Below are 24,504 nucleotides of genomic sequence, written 5' to 3'. Positions count from 1 at the left end.
GATGTTACTTCTGGAATGCTTTGATTTATTGAAAGCCTTTTAATTAGATTAAGACAAGTAAATAATACAATGGATGACATCAAATTAGCCAAATACACCCAACATGTGTATTTTTAATAGAGTTAACCAGCACTTTGATGTTCAAATATTTGACAAGTTCTAAGGTAAAAAGTAGGAGCTAGGATGTGTTGCCAAGACCAAGTTACTGGAACATTACACAAAAGTCCCTACGGGTCTGACCTGTAGGTAATCTCCTTCTTCTGCCACTTGGGTCTCCTGTGGAAGAAGTTGTAATTGGCCACATCCGGGACACCACAGCGAGGTTTTTTCATGATCTCCACCGTCCTGGCATCTATTTCCCCGGTTTCTTGCAAGGAGAAGAACTTCTGCATTTTCTTCAAAGTGTCTTTGAGCACCATAAGGTTGCATCTGTCTTGTGGGCATCCATAAAACTTATTCAGATAGTGCTACAGGAGATGTGCAACATAAAAAAAAAAAGATGGAAATTAATTTCTCTCATTTTTATTCATATAAAAACAATAGCTTTTTGTTCTGAGTATCACACAACGGTTTTTTTGCCTACAAAAGCAAAGCCTTTACAGCAGCTTTTAGATGCACATTCTGTAAGATAGATTCAACAACAAACTCACCAGAGCAACTTCTTTGTCTGTTCTCGGGGTATCGTCTCCGGGAAACCTGATTATAGGAGATGGGCGAGCATTTGTTGCTTGAAAAGCGATAAATTGAAGCAAAAACACTTTTAAAATAACCAGATGACACCTAGATATCGTCGGAAAGCCCATTTTCGCAGGGCAATTCTCTCTTAAGTTTGGTCTAAAAGCTGCTTCGGAGTGGTTGCCGTTCTCAGTCCGTCAGCTTGTGGTGCCTTTGCTCTTCTGCAGATTTTTTTCCCCCCTTCAGGACGTCCTGCACAGCGGCTGCATAAACTTTCAAAGTTGTGCTTGTTCGTGCACTTTTTCTCTCCGACGCTTTCTGCGCAGTCTCCAGGCTGAGTTGGAGCGGGGGAGTCATGCATTTTTGGTAGAGTGTATCACTCAGTATTATTCTAAGAAGACCAAAACAAGCGATATGTGGAGGGAAAGGTTTCATTTCAGACAATGGAAAAGTGGTTAATGCAATCTGCACGCAAAAATGTGCACCGCTGACCAAACAGCTGAGAAAATGTTTTGCTCTTATTAAATACAGCCCGGATGGAAACGATTTATTTTTCCAATGCGGAGTTTTAGTCCTACTCCGCGGTGATAACGAACGCGGCTATTCAACTATTCCAGCATAATATGTTTTCAGTCTGACCCCATAAATCAAACAGTATACACTTGTGTGTCTCCTCTACAGTTACAAACTGTTTGTGTTTTACATTGCCGGAATTGGTTGGTGCCAATATCCTGCACATCTGTTTATTTCAGCATCTCCATCCCTCTTAAATGTTTTTCAATATTTTCACACCATCTGGGAAACTGTTTTTCACCTACAGGGAGGCATTGTATCCATACAGTAAAGTATATTGTCCTAAAACAATGATTTAATATTCAGGCTCATCTCAATAAATCAGAATAATTAAAATATGTAATTTATTTTGGTAGACAATGCTAATTGATTCATTACACACACACACTAAACTATCCTATGCATTTATTTCTTATTTCTTCACAGAGAGGTAAAGTCAGCTGCTGAAATAGTGTTGTATTAATGCATATTAAACAAAGGTTAGTTGGAAAGATAAAGTTTGACAGAAGAAGGTGCTGAAATAGTCTAGAATCTCCTTTCTTTATCTAGATTCTAGATAAAGAAAGGAGAAGCACTGATTTGGTTTATACGAGTCATCTGCTGGTGTTGGTTTGCTGTGTTTTGTCAGTCCAACATTTACACAGCTTTCTGCCAGCAAAATGTGATATGCCATAGAAAAGAACCAAAAAAAAGTGAAAATAGTGACTTTTGTTTTTTGCTAAACATACTAGTTGATGTCATGAAAAAAACAATCTAGCTTAAATAGCAGTTTGAGGATTAAAATGGTAAACGTTGTGTTTGAAGTTAGCTTATTTACATAAATCTGAGTTGTTTCAGGTGTAGGAGAGACTCACAGCTGATTAAGGGGTTTATTTTCTAGTCACACAATGTTGTCATTGGCTTCAACCAATAAGATAAAAGTTTGAAAGAAACATGACTCCTTCATATTCCACCCACAGCAGTAACAACCCAATTTATGGGTCCAGGCCACGCACTTGAATTTGACCCAGATAACTTTTGTTGTCAGGATAAATGCTCCGAGACAAGAAACACACACCAACCAATTTCGACATTGTTGGTGAGTTGAGAAATTCTCCCTAACCATTCGAAACCAAACTCAAATACAGAGTAAACAAACATGGCCGACTGAGAAGAAGCAGTGGCGATAGTTCGTGGACTATGCTTAATGGAAAAAAAACAATAGGAAATGATGTCTCTGGTGTGCCATAACAGTTTTTTCAATCTTCTGCATTTTAGATTCTCCTCTGTGTTTCCGTCACCTCAGGATGTAATCAATGATTATATCGAGTGTCCAGAAGTATTTAGTCCTGTGCTGTTACCAATGTTTACATTTCTTTGGATCGTAGGTTATTGTAGTATACATGATTTCTTCAGACTGAAGCATTAGAAGCCTATCTGGAAAGTTTGAAAGCGAAAGAGTGAGCTCCTTATAAACTGAGCCAAACATTTCCTGCTGATCATTTGGAAGTGGATATTGTAATTTTTATGAGGGGGACAAAAATGCTCTGCAAAAATATTTAATTTGTGCAAAGGTTCAAATGCAAAACCTGTGTAAATGTCAGGTTGCAGGTTTTCCCAGAATAATTGTGTAGTGAGAAAGATGAGAGGCGATAATTTGATTTCCAGCCTCTGGACAGAACTGATTTGTAGTTACTGGCTGCCTGAAAAGCAGCAACATAGTGTTATGTTGACATCTGCTGGCACAATGTTAAAACTTGTTTTAAAGTCGAGAATGCTCACTCAACATACAGTGTTGTATAGACATTAAAACTGAAATATCCATCATCAATAAATACACTTTGTCTCATTAAAAAAAAAACTACCTGTCTGTGGACAAAACCAAAATTTAAAAAAAATGAAGAAAAGTGGCAGCCTAACCAGGACTCTCTTAAATAACTTGAAACTTACAAATATGTATGTTTTGAAGTTCATGGTTGATTTCATTTTTATCACAAATCAGACTTTTCCTTAAAAAAATGTTTAGGTGTTATCAAACGGCATTAATAAGAAATATGTTTGTTTTTTTTTGTTGATTTATTTATTTATTAAGGTTTAGCTTTTATTCTCTAAATATAGAGTTGCCCAAACAGCTCCAGTGTTCTAATAAATTCTCATAGAAACTTTGGGGCTTGTCAACATTCCTACTGGCAATTACAGTAGTTTTTTTTGTTTTTTTGTCAATAGTGGAATCCTCCTGGGCCTTCTTCTATAGAGCCCACTATGGTTGAAAAACCAATGGATGGATCAATGGAGTGTTAGAAAAAGTGAATTAACTTGACCTTGAGGTTCAGATTCAGTGGTCTTGGATTTGTTCCCTCTTCTTTTTCTATTATTCCCACCGTCCATGTGATCAACATAAGGTTAAATTTTATATAGTTAAAAATTGCTTTAAACTGATAAACTTTTGATGAGAAATTACATATCGTTTCATTTGCTATAAAGACACAAACAAATTTAGCTGGCCTGGTAATGAAGGTTTTAAATCAAAAGATCTAGTGCACTCTAGTGTTTGTTACTGGCATAGCACCATTTTGTTTTCTGTGGCCTGTTCATGCTGCTCTCTTTGAGGAGCTGCAGACTACAGCAAAGCAAGGGTCTTTTTTCTGTAACTCTTCTTGACATCTTTTTGTGCATGTTCTCATATTGGATTAGACTAAACAACAAATAAGAACCAACCTTAACAGAAACGGCCAAATAATATAATTCTTTCTTCGTCTCTTTGTTCTTTTCTCCACAAAACAAGATCTGTCAGATGGATTGCTCACAATTGTGGTATATCTAGCAGAGCAATTTCCCTTCCCCTTACCCAGAGTACAGTTAATTTTTCATAGCTGGGACTGCAGTTGGTGGTTCCTGGATGGATTTAACATCCATTTGCCAACAATATCCAGGGCCTGTCACTTTGGAGCAGAAGCTTGATTTTATGCAATGATACATGCTGCCATCTCCTCCAAGTGACACACTCACAGTGATCTCTTGCAGAGCTGGGGGAACAGAATGCCTGCCTATTATATGTACATGGGGACTGCCTCTCTAAATAGAAAATGCTGTGAGATGTGAAAAGTTGAGCCACAGCTACAGTAATTGAATGCCTTTGTGCATATAAATGCAATTTTGCAGGAAGAAGTGGTATAAAGAGATTGAGATGATAACATTTGATATGCATGTAAACTATTTTCTGTTTGTTTTGTTTTTTTTTCAATGCTGCTGTTTTTTAAAGTGGGTTTCTTGCTGGTGATGGTTGCCGCATCTCCATCATTTGTATTTATTAATGGCTGAAATGGAGGATTTAAATACAATTGACATGACATCGGCTCTACCCCAATGCGGAAGTAGAGCAAACATGCGACAAACAAATAATGTTAATGGAACTCAGTGCGCTTTTGTTAGTTTTAAAATCTGTGTAAAATGTATTTAGCATCCCGATCCACTCTCCATTCCAGTAGATGGCGGTAATGCACATCTAAACGTTGCTTGCCAACCGCCATAAAAAAATAAAATAAAATAAAATAAAAAACAAGAACTCAACACGCTGTCCGAGAAATCTTTTGAGTCATTTTTGCCTCATCATCAGCCAACATTGAGGCAAAGACGACTGGCAAGAAAATTCCCCAAGGAGTTGTACATCAGCTCTGAAAAACCCAAGTTTTTCGCAGCCAGAGGACGAATGGGGCGCAGAAAGTCTCGTTATGTGAGAGTGAAAGCTCCGTCGGGTGCATTTTGTACTTGAAAAACGGGTGAGTAATGACTTAGATGATACAAGCTTGTGCAAATCTCCCTTCAGGAAAATGCTTAAAAATAAACATTAGCATTCAAAGGAGCTTAAATGTAAACACCGCAGTGACTACAGCACGTTTTTACGTTGTCATAGACCTACTATTGCAATTTACTCACATAAAAATCAAGCACAATTCTCTCCACTTGATCTTTAAGTGAAGTGTCAATAAGTGTCATTATGACAAAAAATTGGATGTTTACCACTAGTTACCTTCCTGCAGACGAACGTGGTAGTTGTTGATCACAGTTTCATTGAACTGGACATGTGGTCGGCTGCAGGCCTTCAGCCATTCCTTGCAGTATTTCAGACTCTGTTTGGGTTTTGGAAATGGAATAAATTGTATTCCGCCTCTACACCCTCTGGGTAAGGTTGTCAGGATTGCATGTTCCCCGCTGACAACTTTGGACCATGATCTATTTTCCTGAAATCTATATGACCGCAGCCTCTTAGCAATGTTCATGGAGGCTCAGTTCCTCCAGATAAGGGGCGTGTACTTAAGGACAATTTGCGACCGCCATTGGTCAGTTGCAGTCAAACCCCCTAGAATGATTGGCAGGTGGCGTCAACAATCAATCATGTTAATTTGTATAGCACATATCAGCAGCAAGGCTCTTCAAGGTGCTTTACATAATAAAAACACAAAATTATAAAATAATCTCAATCATGGTGCTTTTGAATGCTTATGCTGTACATCATATATGCTGTCTTACTGCCTAGCTGTTGTTGTTATTGAGTACCTTATCACTTAACACCTCTGACAACTTCATTTGATGCACCTTGTAAGTACAAAATTGGACCTCATTTAGTCTTCAGAACTGCCTTTATTCTTTGTAGCATAGGTCCGAAAGGATGTTGGAAACATTCCTCGGATATGTTTTTATTATTTTTGACATCAGACTATCATGCTGCAGAATTACTGTGCTGATTGAGATTCAGTAACTGTGGAGGCTATTTGAGTTCAGTTCAGTAGACCAGTTAAAGACCATCTGAGCTTTGTGACATGATGCCCTACTCTGCTGGAAGTAGCCAACTGAAGATCAACACCCTGTGGTCATAAAAGGGATGGACATAGTTTCAGTTGATCTTTGTTTAGACAAAGATCAACTGAAACCAACTTGTCAAAAAAGTGTCTCCCCACATGATTACACTGCTACAGCCTGCCTGAACTGTAAGACAAAGTAGTTTGGATTCATGTTGACCCTTCCATTTGAATGTCACAGCTGATATGGAAAGTAATCGCACCAGTTAGCATTTTTCCAAACAGTTGTCACTCTACTTTAGCTGACAGAAGCAGCACATGGAGCGGTCTTCAGTCACTGCAGCTTCAAAGTTTGATATGTTCTGCATTCCTTGGTTATAATGATTGGTTATTTGAGCAACTGAGGGATTTTTGTTATGTTGAACCATACAATCAGTTCTCTTCTGACTAATACATTTATATTATCCACTTAGCTGCTGCTCAGTGGACTATTTTCTCTGTCAGTAGAAAACAGAGAAATATTGCCAATAACTATCCAACATTTAAAAAGTCACCTAAATCTCCTTTCTTCTCCATGCAATGCTTTGTTTGAACTTTATCAAGTTGTATTTGCAACTCCATGAGACATAAGAGCATTGAGTTGCTGGCATATCATTTCCTGAGTTGCTGTTTTTGATAACAAGCAATTCAACAGGTATACCACATAAAATGACATTCCCAATCAACTAGCTGCAAATTTTCTCCCAACACCAACTCTGTGCACAGCTGGAATATGTTTGCTCCTGTCCTACACAGAATAAACTCATGTCATAATTATGAGGCAAGCTGCTTGCTCTGACTTGCCAGTGAGACCTTCTCTTGCGACAGGGAATGGAACATTCTGGACACGAAGGCCAGTCTTATAATGATTTTCCAGCTGGCTCTGGAACTTCAAGCCAAGCGATTGACCCCCATCCAGCTGAACAGACTGCAGACCTAGATGTCACCCTTTACCCCCCCTCACCATTAGGTCCTCTGGCTCTTGCAAGACCCCTGCAGATTCTCTGATGGGTCATCAAACCAAATTCCCTCTATGGAGCAGAGGTCATGAATGACAGATATCACCCGCTGCTCCTCTCAGTCCCCACCCAAAGCTGCTTGATGCTTTTGAGAAGGGAGTGGGGTTTTTTTTTGCTATGTTGTTTCGATATATAGTTAACCCAAATGCGTAGTTAACACTGATGCTGAGTGGTTTAGATTCAGCCCATTGGCATTGTTTGCTTTATTGCTTTGCAGAAGTAATTAACCAATGGTTGCTGAGTAAATGAATGCAGTAACAGCCCTGTCAATAAATCTGATTCAAGATAACTTAATTTGGCTAAGCACTGTGTTACAGAAATTGTGACACATATTATATCACTCAGATTGAAACATTCTGATGATGAATTATTAAACATAAATCCATTATCTCGAACATATTTTATTTATGAGTGCACCAAGACACTAGAGGACTTTAACACTGCGGGGTAATTATTGTTCCACATTGTGTCACCACTCCTTTCACAGATGCATCAGCCAGAGAAAACTGCAATGAATCAAAGAATTGCGAGTTTTGACTGACGTTTTTTGTGTGCGCAGAAGGCCCAAAGCGACATTAGCCGAATTGCCTTACTTTAATGCTTTCTTACACATTCTGTTTCTCTTTTAGCACGCCTTGTAAACACTGATTCAATAATGCATTCCATTATACCGAGGAGAGGAGATGAGTGTCTCGGGTGGCTCCTCTCCATCTCAATAATAGGTCAACAGCTGTATTTAAAAAATTAATCACATTCTTGGCAGTTGCAAAGGTTAGTCGCACCACTCTGAGATGCAATATTGGAAGCTCAGATCCGAGCGAGTCTCGGAGGAGATGGGGAAGACTCGCCTTTGATGAGTACAGCATGTAAATGATTTGTGTGTGTTTATAGGACACGGGGCTGGCCCTGCCTCACTCCAATAACAGCAGCGTCGGCACCACTCTGTGGCAGAGGCTGGCAACAGCAGATGGAAATAAGCAAGAGGGAAGGGTTGACCTCACTGCAGCGCTGCAGTTTGTGTTCTCTTTCAAAAGACTGTTCATGTTTTTTCAGTTGCCTCACTGAAGCTACGATCTGCATAAGCAGCCTTTGCCTAGGCTCCTTCTTAGGCTATATAATGCAAAGATGCAAGCCGGCAAATCCTTCATGACTGTTTATCTGAGACGAGTTCTCACACTAAGGCCTACAAAACAAGTCATTTGTTAATTCAGCGTTACTTATCAAACTGTTTGTGAGATCTTTCAGGAAATTAAAATATTGATGCCGCCCTTACGTCAAAGACAAATTACTTTCAAGGATATCTGGAGGTGCGAGGACACAATTATGAAATATAAATGTCTACCTTGGTTTGCTCTTAGTTATTCTGAAATATTTACAGTGGTATTCTGGTGTGCCGTGGCTCTTAGCTTGTTGCGCGTAGGATGACACTTGGACTAAAATTTTCATTAAGGCTCTGATTTAGCCATCACAGCAAATCCACAGTCTGTATAAGTCAGGAATAATTCTACCTGAATTAATAAAGGAAATGGAAATGCTGCGTGACGTAAATGAGCGAAAACATTATAACACTGCAGTGTGCAGGGTGCTTTTCACAGTTATGAGAGCTGTGAATTACCTGCTGTGCTTCAGAAGCTTTTGACTTTCTTTTTTTTTTTGTAGGTATGTATTACGAAACCATTGGATGGAATTTTATTTTACATATTTATTACATCCAACAACACAATCGTTTATTTGTTAACATTTTGGCTCATAATCTGAGGATGCCACCTGGGCCAGAGTTCACATATTATATACAATTTTTTTTATGCAAATGGGAATTTCCAGTTATTTATTTATTTTATCCTTTGAGTGTAATTAGTACTAAAAAAACAATCACCAGTTAAGTAATTATCCATTAAATGAGAATGAGAATAGTGTTTCCAAAACAAAAGAAACCCTTTGGGAAATCATATTCATCAGCTCTGATTTCTTTTCACTGATTAAAGGAAGGAGACGAGTAGGCCTGGCAGCAACATTCCTGGCTCTGTTAAAAGAGCTTAGCCTCCTTTTAACACACTGTGTTCATATTTGCCAAAAAACAAACAAACAAACAAACAAAAAAAACCCTTAGAGTTGTGAATTATAGCATTGGGTCTTATTCTTTGGAAATTGCCAAAAAATAAATCACTGTAACCTTTTCTATTTTAAGGTCAGAAGAGTTTTAAAATGCACTTTCCTAAAACTGAAAAGGCATTTTGAGCCACCTCAATGCACTGCCGTAAGTGGATGACGACAAAGCATGTGCAATGGCACCATATAAAAATCTCTGAAGGTAATCACACAACAGATTGATTTCATGTAAGAAAGAGACCTTTTAAACAGAAAAATGTGGAAAGGATGTGTGAACGTTTAGTGACAACACAGAAAAGAGTTTGGTGTTTTAGAACTAGATCATCTGTGCAGGAAACATGGGCGAGTTCTGTGGCAGTAAAGAGGTCGGGAAGATGGATTCCTGCTCATCAACAGAAAACGTCTCTTCAGTTTTAACAATGAACTTTCGAGTTTAATTATGGGCAGTATAGGCTTACAACAGAGTGCTTTGAAAACTTTCCATAGAGTACAAGTTTGTTAAGTCTCCAAACTGTTGCACTCAGACAACATGACCTCCTCCTCCCAGATGGATAAATCACCAAATACATTCTTCACTTTCTGAACTGAAATCCAATCTGGAGATTTTACCGTCACTACTTTTGTATTGATTAGATATCGTGTTATGGATTCATGTCCAAGTTTTTTCTTTCACAGTTTTTCACATATTTCTCTATCTTAGTCATACAACTGAATGTTGTTATTGTTAGATACATGTCTGAATACAATTAAAGATGTTAGGAAACTGGAAATATTGTAAACTTTATGTTAACTTCCCCTTTAAATAACAAAATGTGTTACAAGACCAAAACTGACACTCAAACGGCCAGACAGTCTGAGTTTGATTTAACACGTATCTCGCAATGGGTCTCAACAACTGGATCTAATTTAACTTTTTTTCTTTTGGCCTTTGACCCCAAAATCAGTCATCAGTCACTTTTGAAGCAGATCAAACAAATCCTCACAGTCACCTTATCGAACTTGACTCCTGAAAGATAACAGTAATGATCTTAAAGATCCAGAGGTCATTCATTATTATGGTATGGACAATCCCTTCACAAATTCCAGACCAAACTAAATTTCCTATTCCTCACCAATAACAAGCTCTATGTCACCTCTGAATGCAAGCAAGCATGATTCAATTAAATGTTGTTTTTGTCCTCCTTTTTTTTTCTAGTTTGACCCTATGTCACCTTGTTAGCAGCAGAGACTTGGATTACAGTTTTCCTGGTAATACCCCACGGGCCTCCTGGAAACACGCAACAGACAGACTACACTGCATGAAGCCTTTGAAGATTTCTTTAAGGGATCTAAGGTAAAAAGGAAAGAGAAATGGAAAAAAAAAAATTAGCTGAAGTAACAAAGGTGTCCAAAGAGTTTCTGGAGCACCCTGGAAAATGAGCTTGTTGTGTCGTTTGACAGCGGAGTTGTGTTAGTGCATGAGCTCTACGGAAACAGTGCCTCCTCCTGTTGCCACTACCTGTGATCTGAGTCGTGTTGTCGGGTCGTGTCTGCACCTAACAGCTGTCCTGTGTTTTAAATACCGGACAGTATGCGTGCCACTTCTGTCCGTGTTTGCAGGATATTGAAAAAGACCCTTGGCAGGAAGGTGAGGCCCACAGGCCATTTGGGAGTTGCACTATGGCTGTTCCTTGTGACCGTATCGCGTTTCTGTCCACATCCCAATAAACAACCAAGGCAGTGTGACAATATGTGACATTTAATAGACTATTTTGCTCTAGGAGATCATATCCCGGATTAGGCTGAAGTTAAACACTGTCCTCGTTTCATTCTTTTAATAATAATAATAATAATAATAACAATTTTAATCACATATATTTGTATGAGAATGCTGCTGGTAGAATTAAAGCACAGCTCAAAATGAATTAATGCAAACTATAGCCCAGTTGCAATTACTATGCAAACCAGATAGATGGCTTACATTTAATTTATATAATACTCCCAGAAGAACAATTTTTATTACAAAGGGATCTTGGTGGTTATATTTGGCCTATAAAGAAATTAACTTTGTCTCTTTCCTAAGTACACCAATGCATCAAGCCATTATCTCTGTGATAGATGAATTATATTTGATATTACACCAGACAAATGTATTCATATTGCATATTTTTCTAATTTTTCCTGTCTGACCATCTGTGTGCATTACGTCTTACCAAGATTAATCCGCTGATCCTACAGGGATAGAGGGCAGGTAATTTTTTTTTCTCCTCTCACACACAATAATAAGCGAGAACTGATATCAAACCATAATCCACTATATTATATTTCAAATCTTTGTAATGTATCAGGGACAGTGATTTCCATAACTGGGCCATATTGTGAGCTGTTTTTTTATCCTGTATTTAATTTGTGAGTGTGTGAATGTGTTGAAACTGGACATATTGGGACACACTGTGGCCAGAAAAGTCATGTGTACAACATTTAGAAGATGACTGGCTCATGAAATCGTACTTTGTGTCCTTGGATCAGAGTAGTAAATCAGTTGAGGGAAACGGCTCTTCATAGGATTGGAGGAAGAATGAATAACCGGGCAATATGGAGATTGTGAGACCCGACTGATCCGTAAAACAAAGGGCAAAAGTCTCACTGACAGTTATTCTCTTTTTAAAACATCTGCTAATAAAAGGCAGCTTAAGAATGCGATTTCAAATAATTTATTTTCTGCACATTAATGCCTCAGGGTCATAGTGGTGCTTTAAATAACATGTAAAGAACTCACTCAACACAGCATTTGGCCCTTAATAGTTACTGTCCAACATGTACCATCCTAAATTCACTTATGTAGAACGCTCGTCTTTCTCAAGGCGTTAAGCAGGATGAATGGATGCACAGACAGATTGCAAACTAGCGGTAATGATCAGCCTGTCAAGCAGAATCTTTATTACTTAATCTCCAGGTCGCGCCGTACACGATCAAAGCTCAGCAAATGCAAAGCTGTATTGATTTCTGCATCCTCACTCTCACACTTACACTGCTCCTTTTAGGACAAACCACCTTTTTAATCACACATTCATTGTCTTTGAAATAACCTGAGTGAAAATTATCATCTTGCAGTTTTCATATGAGCCTAATTAAAATGGAAACGTGTTCTCTTGGCTTATTAATTTTAAAATTGCCAAAATATGATTTATTTTTTATATTTAAAAAAAATAAATAAATCTATGTATCTTGTGTTATTTGAAATAGTTTGATTAAAGATTATGGGATTAAAAGGGCACTAAGCTGTAACAGATGGTTTTTGTCTATGATGAGTCCCATATGCTTATCCTTTCGAAATCCATCCACATATTTGATATTCTATAATATAACGAGAAAGTTACTCTTACTGTACTCTGTACTGTCTGCAATTTAAATTTTGTAATCAAAAAGTTTTCCCCCGCTAATAGGCTGTTTCTGGAAAAAATACAAATTCTTATTACAGTAACTGATGCAGCTTTAATCAAGAGGACTGCATTAATTTGAATAAAATACCTGTTATTATTCATAAAACACAGTGTCGTACAGCAGTGAAATCAATTTACAATAGCATTCTTGTTATGCCACACCAAGCTCTTTGTCACATTGAAACATGATGATTAAGACAGCCACTGGGAAATGAAAATGAATGTCTTCAGCTCTAGAGAAATGTTGTATAGAATTGTCACAGGCCAACCCCCCAAAGGTATGGGCACAACAATTCATGTAATGCATTATCTATATAATGATGTATTTCAAGAATTAAGAAAAGGGATAATTTGATTAAAAATTATCCAAACTGTACTGGAATAAAGGCAAAAAAAACAAAGAGACCAGTGTTATATAGAATAAGGATTATGTGTGTGTGTGCGTGCGTGCGTGTGTGTGCGCGTGCGTGTGTGTGTGTGTGTGTGTGTGTGTGTGTGTGTGTGTGTGTGCATATATACACTGTTCTATAATAAAGAGATGTACTGCTTTTTTTTCTTTTTAGAGGTTTTTGAAAAGTATTTTATCACACCTCTTAATGATGGCAATGAATTTTAAATGTGCTATCCTATTTAAATCTATTTTTGGCCACTCAGGGGCAGCAGACACAAGGCAACATACAACAGTCAGGTTTGTGAATTATACTAGACAAAAAAAAAAAGGTGTTTGCAGAAAAGAACTCTGCATGAATGCAGGTAAAAGCAAATAAATAAACTATATTTTACACGTTTTGAAGAAGATTCAGATGCAGGTTATCCACCTGAAAAGACATGTGGACATGAAACCGCAGTAGCACAGTTGAGTAAAACAATCCAGAGGTTCGGTGGACAAGAGATCACTCCATAGACTGGCTGGGAAGATCTATCTAGACCTTGCAAGAGGTAGCTGGGCTGACTGTAGATACAGCAGTCTCTCTAAAGACTAGCATGAACTTACTGACCTATGACCTCTGGTAAAACATTACTTACTGACTGCAGAAATTAGGAGAGAGAAAATGTATGGTTCTGATTGTCAGAGAGTTGAGAGAAAACCTTACGAGAATTCTCCCAAAATCACTGAAAGATTTGATGAGAGATTTCCCCACTCAAATACTGGATTAACACTGCCTTTGGTCCTCACATAGGCTGTACGTTACCTGGGATGATGATGGCTCTGGAGGTAAGAGTTCATCCTGTAACTGTTGTGTTGCCAGTTTGAACCTCCACTCAATCTGACTCAGTCATTGTGTCCTTGAGCAAAACACTTTACTCGCCTTGCTTGCTAGTGGTCATCAGAGGCCCTGGTGGCACCAATTGTTTGGCTCCTGCCAGTCTGCCACACGGCAACTGTGACTACAATGTCACTTACCTCCATCAGTGCGTGAGTGTGTGTGTAAATGAGTGAATAACTGAGTGCGGTGCAAAGCACTGTGAGGTCCTATGGACTAGATAAAGTACTATGCAAGTACAGGTCATTTACTATTTAGCTTAGATCTCCTTGGATTCATACATTAGAGTTCATTTCACTCTCTTGGAGACTAGCTGATTTGTATCTTAAACCGTCTGGGGCATTAGCTAAGAGCTGTCCAGGGTATCCACAGGCATCTACTTGGGGGCATATCTATTAAGATTTGCAAAGACTAAGTTAAGGAGTTTCACAAAGTAGGAAGCAAAGATTCTGATGAAGACTAAGACGAGGGAAATGTGTCATGATGAACTTCAATTGCCTGATCACATTCAATCATCAGGTAAAGCAAACATGTTTTCTTAAGAAACTTGTTTTTGTTGGCCTTTCTACAGTAAATTTATGGTAGTATACACTCTTCTCACACCCTTAAAACTAGAAAGACTATTGGGTCTGTGTGAATGGCACCCTTCCGCTTTCTAATTGATGACCATTGGGTGCAATCTGAAGGAAGCAGAGCTGGAAAACCCATGGGAGGAAACCGCTGCCAAGACAGATTTTCTATCAGATTGCTCTTTGAACTTAAAGCTTATGAGCTGTTGACAAACTCAGACCCTGCATGGCAGCTTACCACAGTGCCCCTCACCTTCCTTCCTTGGCTCAATCCTAAGAAAGGAAATATCCTGCTGTTTTCTTTCTCAAATGTGTACAATCTGAAGTACTCAGTGATTCCGCCCTTAACTCTAAATGGAAACAGTGTTGCTTCTTTTCTTTCATGCCAACACCTAGCAGCAGAACAGCGTGTCAGAACACTTTTCCCTGGATAATTCTGGACATGTGAGCCTCACTTTCTTTTTTGCCTGCACGCCATTGGACTTCATTAGACAAACTTATTGGTTGCACATGGCCAAACCAGACTATGTGTTTTCCTTGTGGAAAAAGTGCAAAGGAAATTGCTGTATCTTCTGTCATAAGACAAGAGCTGAAGGCTATTTCCTCAACTTGCTTTGCACGCGTGGCCTGGCGTCAGCCCAGTGGGGTGGGGAATAATACAGCTTAGTGGGAGCAGGGCCTGAGCCTGGTAGGTCCTCATCCTTTACTGAAAACTGATACCTTCAATGAGCCGGACACTAAACCCTGAGGGATATCTGAAGTCATCCTTTGGGAGTTGAAAACTGTGACCCTTGCCTTGTAGTAACCTTGTCTTTATATACTAAACTAATAATATCATTACAAATCAGGAAGAGAAAAATAGGATTAAACATTTGCAGAACCTGGCTACTGTGAAAGTTAGATGTATGGCAAGACATTTTCTCCTTCAATTCAATAGTTTGAACTTTGTCTTTTGTGGTAATAACTTGAAGTAGCCATTTCCTAAAATACTTTCCTCATACCTTTGTAGAAAAGACAGTGACATTCTTATGTATACAGCACTTTTTTTTTCCTGAATGACCTGGCTTAAGACAGCTGCCATCACATTTGAGTCCAGAATGCTTCGATGTACATTGCTTGTGATCAGCTTCATGAATACAAGTCGTCTAGGTCCTGAGGTCGTAGTCTTTACCCCTCCATCCACAATGCTTGGCAGTTGGTTTGAGATATTCGTGTTTGAAATTGTATTTGCTTATTGAAGTATAACTTTGAAAAGTTTGGTTTACAATTTTCTTTTATTGAGAATAGTCTTCATGAAAACCTTTTTTAATAACCCATACTTTTTCAAACCTTTTCAATCTTTTTTTGCTATAAACTAGGCATTTAATGTGCTGACGGAAGCATTTAAAGTCTTAGAAGGAGCTCTTGATTTATTAAAAATCTTTTTTTGTAATTTTTCAGGTGAAACTTGAGTTGAATTTGCTTAAATTATTGGCATCTATTTTAAAAAGTTTGTCTTGTCAATATTTTTATTGTAGAATGATGGACTTCAAATAGGAAATAGCTTTATAAAACTTTTCAAATCTGCTGACAGCAGCAGTTAACATATCTGTATGTCATAAACCAAATAACTGCAAAACCTTTGCTTTTTTTTAGGTAGGGTCTCACTTAGACTTAAGATCAATTAATACATTTGATTGTGTTTCACTTGGCTGCTTTCTTTGAATTCTATGGAAGCATGAAGGGTTTCCCCACTTAGTTGAGGTTAGCTGTCAACAGTTTTAAAACCTAGTAAACCAACAAATCATTTTCATTACTTTCTACTATATAAATCCTAGAAGCAGAAAGGACTTTCTTGTAATCATGGCTGTGGGACGAGCTTTCATTTGGAATATAAAAAAGAAGGTTAAAAGAAATTAAATGAAACCATATAAAAAGCTGTTTTAATAAAAAGGTGCAGTAATTTGAGAAAATATTAACTCACTCCTGAAGATGAAAACAAAAAGTAAATTTCAGTTCGATTCCAAATCAGTAGATTTTGATGAGTAGTTTTTTATTCCAGGAGTAAAAGTTCTACATTACCTCTGTCACAGTTTTATTGAGTTAATAAAGCTAAACCATTGCATCTGTATTTTTTACAGCTCACTCAAATTTAACTGTCATTCAGCTTTGCTTCAACAATAGGCTGACATGGAGCGTTATTCAGATATTTACGTTTGATTCCATCTTCCCCTCATAATAATTAATTACATGTAATTAAAGAAAATTCTAACATAAATAAGGTAGAATTTAGATGATTCCCTCTGACAGCAACATACAAATAGTAATTGTCCAAACCCAAATCCAATCTTGATTAATGAACAGTACAAGGAATTTAGCTTTGCAGCTATTAGGCAACTGTGTTTGAGGTTGCAGATGTATTGAAATTAATAAAAAAATATTTTTTTAATTTAATTATATCAGTTTTGTCTTTAAATTTTACTGAAGAGAAATTTTATTTGTGCGTTACTTCCTGTGACATATTGTCATGTATCTTCAGTAATAAACTCACCTGGATACTTTGTTTAACAGACACAAGGTATATTATTAAACATTTGCAAGTCGTTTTATGTCACTTACCATGTACCCCAGGTGATGATAAAAAGTTTTTTTGGCCTTGTAACCCCACTTCCCCTACCGGTAATCACCCCAGAGCCCTGTAATCCCCGGAGCATGCAGATGCCGCTGGGGGAATATTACTGTTCATAATATTAATCTGCTCTCAAATTCCTTTCTGTTACCAAGATGAGGGGCCTTGTGCACCATGTTCCTAAGGGTATTAAGTGTGCTACATGAGATTCATTGAGAGGTAGATTCTGACTCGTCGGGGATCAGGACCAGTCTGCGGTTGTATCGCCTCTTTAAGGAACACCCACGAGCATGCAAAACCCATCTCCATATTGCCATACACACACCGAACATGAAAGATGCTGTGCTAGAGCAGGGAGTCAAATCCAAATCCAGCCCACATGAATCATGTCAGCCTCATCCAGAGGCGGGTTAAAGCCTCTTTAAGGTGCTCTGTCCCTGACTGTGATACCTGTCTTAGCAGCAGGTAAACCCTCGTGCCACAGGGCAAGGAGAGCACCATGGTCTCTATTACCTGATCAAAGGCTCACCACCACTACATACGTCTGCATCCACAGGAAGACAAATAAATCTGAAGCCACCAGATGAATTTGAGCCCATTTCACTTCAGCTGTTACCCTTCCCACAGTACCTGGAATTAGTGTGTTGTACCATTTGTTATATTCAGCTTTGCACCAGTGTGGATTCATGGCTTTTTAAATTGCCAGAGCACAAAATGTAATCATACCAAGCCTCTGGGAATTTATTATTAAAAATTCAAGGCTAATGACAATGATTACATTAATCACACCGTAGTTGTCTTTGAGGTATTGAGACAGAATATTTAGCTAATATGAGCTATTAGCCAACTCTGATGACCGTTTTCCCAAATGATTAATTTCCAGGCTTTCCTCATTTTCACACTGATGAGGTTCATCATCACTTGAGTATGTATTTTTACCAAAACACGAAGCGTGAGTACAATATGTAGAAAATCTTATTGTCTCCTTGCTCTGTGCTTTGTGGTCGCTGTTTCGGTTGTCTGAGTATGGGATTGAATGCAGCCCACTGTGTGACTAGAAACACTTATACAATCAGGGAGTGAGTTAGCGGCATGTGAAATCTGGTCACGGGATTGACACTTACATATACCTGCAGATGCCTTAGAGACAAATGTACCATTCGTCTATACGCCACTCAGAAGCTCCAGCTCCCCTCCCTATAACTAAACTTAGGATGACATGAAATTAAGGTCTCCATAAAAACACACACAGATCCTTTTGATGTCTCTGAAATGCACTTTCAATTATATAGGCAGTGTTACATGTAAAGCTGTTTGTTCAGTTCCCCGAACTGAATCACCAAGCTTAGAACTTGCAGCAGAAATTCATTCTCCTGAAGCACTGAGGCTTCACATGCCAGGTGCTTACGCACTACCTTCACGGCGGATTGGAGGGAAATCTACATTATTTTCCCATTAGATGTCTCCGTGTTTGATCTTGTACAGAGGAACAAAGAAAGATGGAGGAATATGTAATGCACCGTATTGATCAGTGTTAGCTACTGCTTCATTGTCATTCCACCAAGTGTGGTTTGGACTGACCCTTAGCTACCCTCTACAGGGGTATTAGTCACCATTAGCCAGACTGAGGTCACCTTGCAATGAGCTGGTTGTCCCTGTGGAGGTGACAGTGTCATGGTGCTAGTTGGCATATCCAGACTTGTATCGTAACCTTGACAAAAGAAAATGTATTTTGCGGTGGTTAAAGATTTCCAATGGGGCATACAGTATAAGGCCGTGGGGATTTTGCTGTCCAATCCCCTCTGCTTGTCCTGCAGGTTGCCCTGTTAGCTATCAGTTTGAATGCAGACCACCAGCCATGCATTAAGTGCATAATTATTCCATTTTCAAGATAAATCTGGTGTATAGTGTTATATCCATCATGACTGTCATCCCCTACATGGAGAGTAGGGCACTAAATGAAAGCCTTTTTGCTCATATGCACTTCTATATAGTCATCAATTCTGAGCAGTCTATTCATTGTTTGCTTTGACAGACGCGAGCTAATAATGAATGATCAAGCAGTGTCCCTCAAACAAGAACAGTCATCCACCGGCGGGAAGGAGGAGGAGACAGGGAGTGTTCGAGGTGTCATTCCAAAACACGCAAACTACAACTGCAGCTGGACAGGCAATCCTTTTTTGCATTAGCCCTTAGCAACCTCATCCTGCCATTGAGGTTGCTATCCTCATTGGCAGGATAGCAACCTTTACAAGGTTGCTATCCTGCCAATGAGGACAATGTCAGAAATTTGTTGCGATCAATATTTGAGAGTATGTCTGATCAAGAAAGCGACCAGTGTACAAGTGTTAACAAAGGGCCTAGGCCGTACCGAGGCGGGTTTAAAGCTTGTCTACACTGGAATGTGATGTGAAAACATTGGTTCTGTCGTCAGATGGTGCTCAAAGTGGAGCTGTGATCCTTGTCCCCGCCTTGTTTCACAATAAATAACCTTGCTTGTCCACTCAGACAGACATGAAAAAGAGATTTAGGCCTTTGCCAGGGGATGATGTTTTTGCCTCCATTTATTATATGTTATTCCATTTAACATGGGATTAAGCATGTTAGTGCTGATTTAAAGCTGAAGTAGGCCCTTCTGGGCTGATTGGAAGCAAAGAGGGTTATGTGACGCACATAATAAGAATATTCCAGCAATATTGGGGTTATTTTGAAAGGCTTAGTTGAGAACACTACACCTAGAGCCTTACACTACTTTAAACTCGGGAGACTTTGATTTAAATAGATTTTAAGATACTTCTGTTTAGTCTGCTGTTGTAAATTACAATATTTCACTTGTGAATCTTATTTTTTGGTAATTCTTTGGGGTGATCAACTCTTTTACCACTGTTGATTTAAAATGACCTATAATCATTTTTCACTACATATCTGTTGCAAAAACAATTTTGCTGTCTTTTATGTTTAATATATGGGTTATAAATAATAATTTAAACATATATAACATTGTAAACTGAATGTATGTGCCATATCCTCAGATGTGTGGTAAACAAACACAGGCTCCACAAAAAAAAAAAAAAAAAAATACATAAAAGACTGTCCAAATGCTACTTCAGGTTACTGAGAGATATGCCATGTATTACATGCTTGACTGCCACTGTTGCATTAACAGTAATTGATTCTTTTCAATGATTTTATATTCTGGGGCGGCTGCTGGCATTGCATGTTTAAAGGGAGTGCGGGCATGTCACGCATGGCTAATCTCAACAGATACGGTGTTTTCCTGAAATTCAATCTGGCCTTTCTGCACCTACCCAAGGTGATTAACTTCCTCGGACACAGGTCCTGCTGGGTTTTGCTCCCCAGGATTATGGGCGATGACTTATCTTTTTTCTTTTCTTTTCACGTAATCTTAACACATAATAAAACATATACTGTTCTCACGTATGCTCTCATCAGGTATTCGACTTGGATGTGATAATGAAGATAGAAATTTAATATCACACATTTTTTAAGACTCTTTGATGGAAAACGATGCTTTTTGGCAGGTTTCTTCACAATAAAATAAAAATTCAAATTGCACCTATTTGAGTTACTGGACTTGATCAAAGCATTTTTTTTTCATTGTAAAAGGAAAGTATGTACACTTAAAATCCTAGGATTTTATGTATTTTGTACATAAAGATATTACATATATATATATATAGCTTTTGAATGTTAAGTTTTCTGAAATGTTTTCATGTTCTCATGTAAGTTATGTAAAGTGGTCAACAAATCATACAAATTACATAAAGTGCTCAGAAAAAGGAAGCTGCTGTGGCTCACAGGCTCAACTATAAAATTTACAACATACAAGTATGATAAAAATTTTCCATATTTTTTCCATGCAGTGTCATGTAAGTACGAGTATTTTCTCATTATTTAATGTTACAGTTGTATTGTGTTTTATTGGGAATAATATGATAATACATGCAAGGTTTGTTTGTTGTAGTGTATTTTTGCAGATGAAAATCTACTCAATAAGTGCATAAACTCCCATCATTACAATGATCACCTTAAAGAAAATGTAAAGCTCAGGAATAAAGTTGTGGAGAAGTTTAAATTCAGGTTAGGATATAAAAAAATATCCCAAACTTTAAACATTGTGAAACACTCCATCTGTCATTTGAAAACAAAAAGTATGACACTCTAATACTAATACAACACAGCAAAGACTGCATATCTCCCTTATTCTATATATCATCCAACTTGGTGGCATCATACAGTGGGGGTTCAGTTCTTCATGGGACGATGGATGAAGCTGAATACAGGACAGACAGTGAAGAAAACCTGTTGGAGACTGCGAAAGTATTGAGAGTGGGAAACAATGACATCTACAACATAAACAATGCTACATTTGAATGGTTGAGAGCAATGCATATTCCTGGATCACATTGACTCACAGTCTGTATGTAATTGGGGTAAGCTTGATGTTCAAAGAAATTCTCTATCCAATCTGACTGTTTTTAAACTATTGTGCAAACAGAACTCGGCACAAATTTCAGTCTAACTTTAAAAAGTTGCATAACTGAAAGTATTTGCACCTCTAACTGCTGAAGGGCACCGCATTTTGAGAGGTAAAGAGGACTTTTTCATCTGACTTTAGTTTCAAAAGGCAGGGCGACATTAGTTTATGAGTACAAAACTGACCAGACCGTGAAAGAATAAACACTTCTCCAGAAATTGAAGAATGTTGGAATTGTGCTGCAGCTCCCTTGCACACAGCCCTTATCTATATTGTGCTAGTAAACAACTAAGAAGTTATTTTGGAAATGAAGCAATTAAGCAGATCCAAAATGAACACAACCCCCTTGTAAACCAGCACATGGCAATGTCATTTGCATGCCTTTGAATAAGTAATCTCTGAGGGGAGTTCCTTCAGCTGCAATCCTCAATGCTATGCTCTCTTTGTTTTAAACACAGCAAACAAACAAAACAAAAGCATCTTGGGTCCACAGTTGCTTCAAAATCCCCCTCACTCTCCATCACACCTCTCTCTGCAGTCACTCAGCTGTCAGATGACCTACAGCTGACAGGCAGCGACTCCAAAGGGCCGTCAGTCACCATCAACAAAGAATAAAAATAAGTTTAAGAAGTGCCCCCTTTTTGGTAGATAAAAATAAAAAATAAAAATCTAGTAGCATCCTGAACTGAGCCAAGATCTTTTTTTTTTCTTTTTTTTTTGAAGGAGGAGGGTCTTAATTACAATCACTATCCATCATGGTCATGGCTTTTCTATTCATCCAGCTGATTAGGGACATGACAAATGAATGTGGGAATAAACGGAGTGTCAGGCTACGAAGGGAGATGGATGTTCTCTCAGCAGGGAGGAGTGGGGACAAGTACAGTTAGCGTTGGCAAGTGGCCAGAGTTTCCGAGCTGAATGTGTTTCCACTCGTCACCCCGGGGGCAATCGACAGCAAGAGTCCCGCCGGCTCTGGTCCGTCTGTCACACTCCCTTTTTACTATTTATTAGTTAATGAACAACATGTCACATCGGTCCACCTTCATCCCCTCCAGCACATGCCTCTGCAACCCCAGCTCACCTCCCTGACCCGGAGTACCTGGACGTCAGTCAAAGTCAATTTTAAATTTATGACAGGCCTCTTTGCTGAGATTTGTCTTTTCAGCTTTCACAGCGAGGACGAGCCAACGATGAATAGGAAGAGTTGTACTGGCTGTTGTCTGTGTGTAATTATAAAATGGACAAGCTGAACATTAGCTGAGCCTTAACAGTGAATATATTAAACACCATTTAGCATGACGCTGTGTTTTCTCCTGCTCTGCTGTGCTCTCGGCAGGAGATGGAGGGTTGCTGTGCCCACTGATGTGTGAAGCAGAATTAGCACAGGGAAGCCTTGTTGAGATAGACAACATTAGACAGTGTTTGACTGACACATTGTAAGCCCTTTCCCTCTCAGACATTATTAGCAAACTCACTTTGATCCCATTATGCAGCACACAATTGATATCCTAGAAATGAAGGAAAAATAAAAATGCCATCAAGATTAACAACCTCTCCACACTCTTTATTTCTTCCTCCGCACTCCTACTTTTGCGCCGAAGTGGCTTTCATATAAATCTGAATTGCTTTTTAAATGATTGGAGTGGCTCTGCTCACTCTGCCTAAACAATGACTTGGATTGGATCTATTGAGATGAAGTTAGCTTATAAATTACTCCAATATCCAATTTAATAACTCTGATTTTCTCGTTATTGTTTTCTCTGTTTGCATTGTACTCTTATAAACGATTTAACAAGGCTGAGCAGTCGGCTGACACAGACAGGAGTTCTGCAACCTTTCCCGACAAAGGAACAAAAATGGCTGACATTGGTGACTGAAACCCAGAGTGGAACAAACTAAGAAAAATATGAGCAGTATTACAGTGTAATTTACCATTTGTTTCAGCACAAGAGATTATATTGGCATATAATCTCAGGGGTAAGGTTGTAATTTTTTGACCATTACTGTGATTTCACATTGAGAAACTTGTTACTCTAAGAAAGCTTTTAAACTTATTGACATTGTAGGCAAGTTTAGTCTATGTTTATTGTGTCTATGGATCAATCAGTCTCTTAATCTGTTCGAATCAGTCTGAAGGGTGAGCATATTTCCCTTTCCCTGAGCTATGTGAAGCATGACAATCTTTACATATATTGCTGAGGATTGAGAATTGATTTAAAATCAACACAAACACCAACTTTAAGTAAAGGAAAAATTGTTGAAAGCAGTGAAATCAAGATTTAAAGATGAGCATAAATCAACCATTATATTCACAAGGTCTGCACACTGCTTATTACTGCAAGACACTCGAACTAAAATAGTTTTAGTTCTGTGTGCTTTGTCTGGATAGATGGATAGATATGGTTACATTGCTTTAAATATGAAGCCCTCTTCTCTAAAAGCAGCAATGTCAACGATGTCATTTCAAATTTCATGCCATGCGGTGATTGAGCTGCATAAACAACCTGCAGTGGAAGTTGGATTCACTGTCACATCCAGATGCTTTAGTTTGGGAAACAAAGAGACTGGAAAAAGGGATTGTGATCGCGGCTTCATGGCATATTGGAACAAAAGCCTGAGCTGAATGATTTATCTTTTTCCCCCTCTTTGAAGCAAAGAAGCGCTGTCTCCCCACAGCCTGCGTTTGAGCTGCGCTAGCAGAGTACCTGGGGAGGGCAGCGGCATGCAAGACAGTAGGCTATGAAGCTCGTGTCCCCATATTTAGGCTGCGCAGAGACAATGTGCATACAAAAGGGAAAGCAAGTACAGCAGCTCTGGCCTGAGGCTATCTTGTGTAGGGCTCCCTGGGCTTGAACAAAGTGCGTCAGACATTTTTCGAAACACAGATACATTTTGTTACAGAAGAAAAGAATAGTTGGGAAGTAATGGCAAGTCATAAAAATTAAAAAA

General features: G+C 38.5%; 1 protein-coding gene and 1 long non-coding RNA gene across 2 annotated transcripts in view; one reads left to right on the top strand and one right to left on the bottom strand.

Moving 5' to 3' along the window:
• The window catches only part of mmp2 (matrix metallopeptidase 2), a 21,477-nt gene extending 20,504 nt beyond the window's left edge, over nucleotides 1-973 (bottom strand). The window contains exons 1-2 of the mRNA XM_015034145.1: nucleotides 651-973; nucleotides 241-467 (exon numbers count right to left, since the gene is read on the bottom strand). Of these exons, the coding sequence (XP_014889631.1) occupies nucleotides 241-467; nucleotides 651-803 (380 nt within the window). The 5' untranslated portion in view covers nucleotides 804-973. The remainder of the gene's footprint in view (nucleotides 1-240; nucleotides 468-650) is intronic.
• A 3,692-nt stretch (nucleotides 974-4,665) lies between these two features.
• Nucleotides 4,666-24,504, top strand: part of LOC106948459 (uncharacterized) — a 54,422-nt gene continuing 34,583 nt past the window's right edge. The window contains exon 1 of the long non-coding RNA XR_001425176.1: nucleotides 4,666-5,006. This is a non-coding gene — a long non-coding RNA (uncharacterized LOC106948459). The remainder of the gene's footprint in view (nucleotides 5,007-24,504) is intronic.

Source organism: Poecilia latipinna, unplaced genomic scaffold, assembly GCF_001443285.1.
Source record: "Poecilia latipinna isolate Pla-1442-1.1 unplaced genomic scaffold, P_latipinna-1.0 Scaffold289, whole genome shotgun sequence".
Lineage (NCBI taxonomy): Eukaryota > Metazoa > Chordata > Actinopteri > Cyprinodontiformes > Poeciliidae > Poecilia > Poecilia latipinna.
This window is presented reverse-complemented; position numbering and strand designations above follow the sequence as displayed.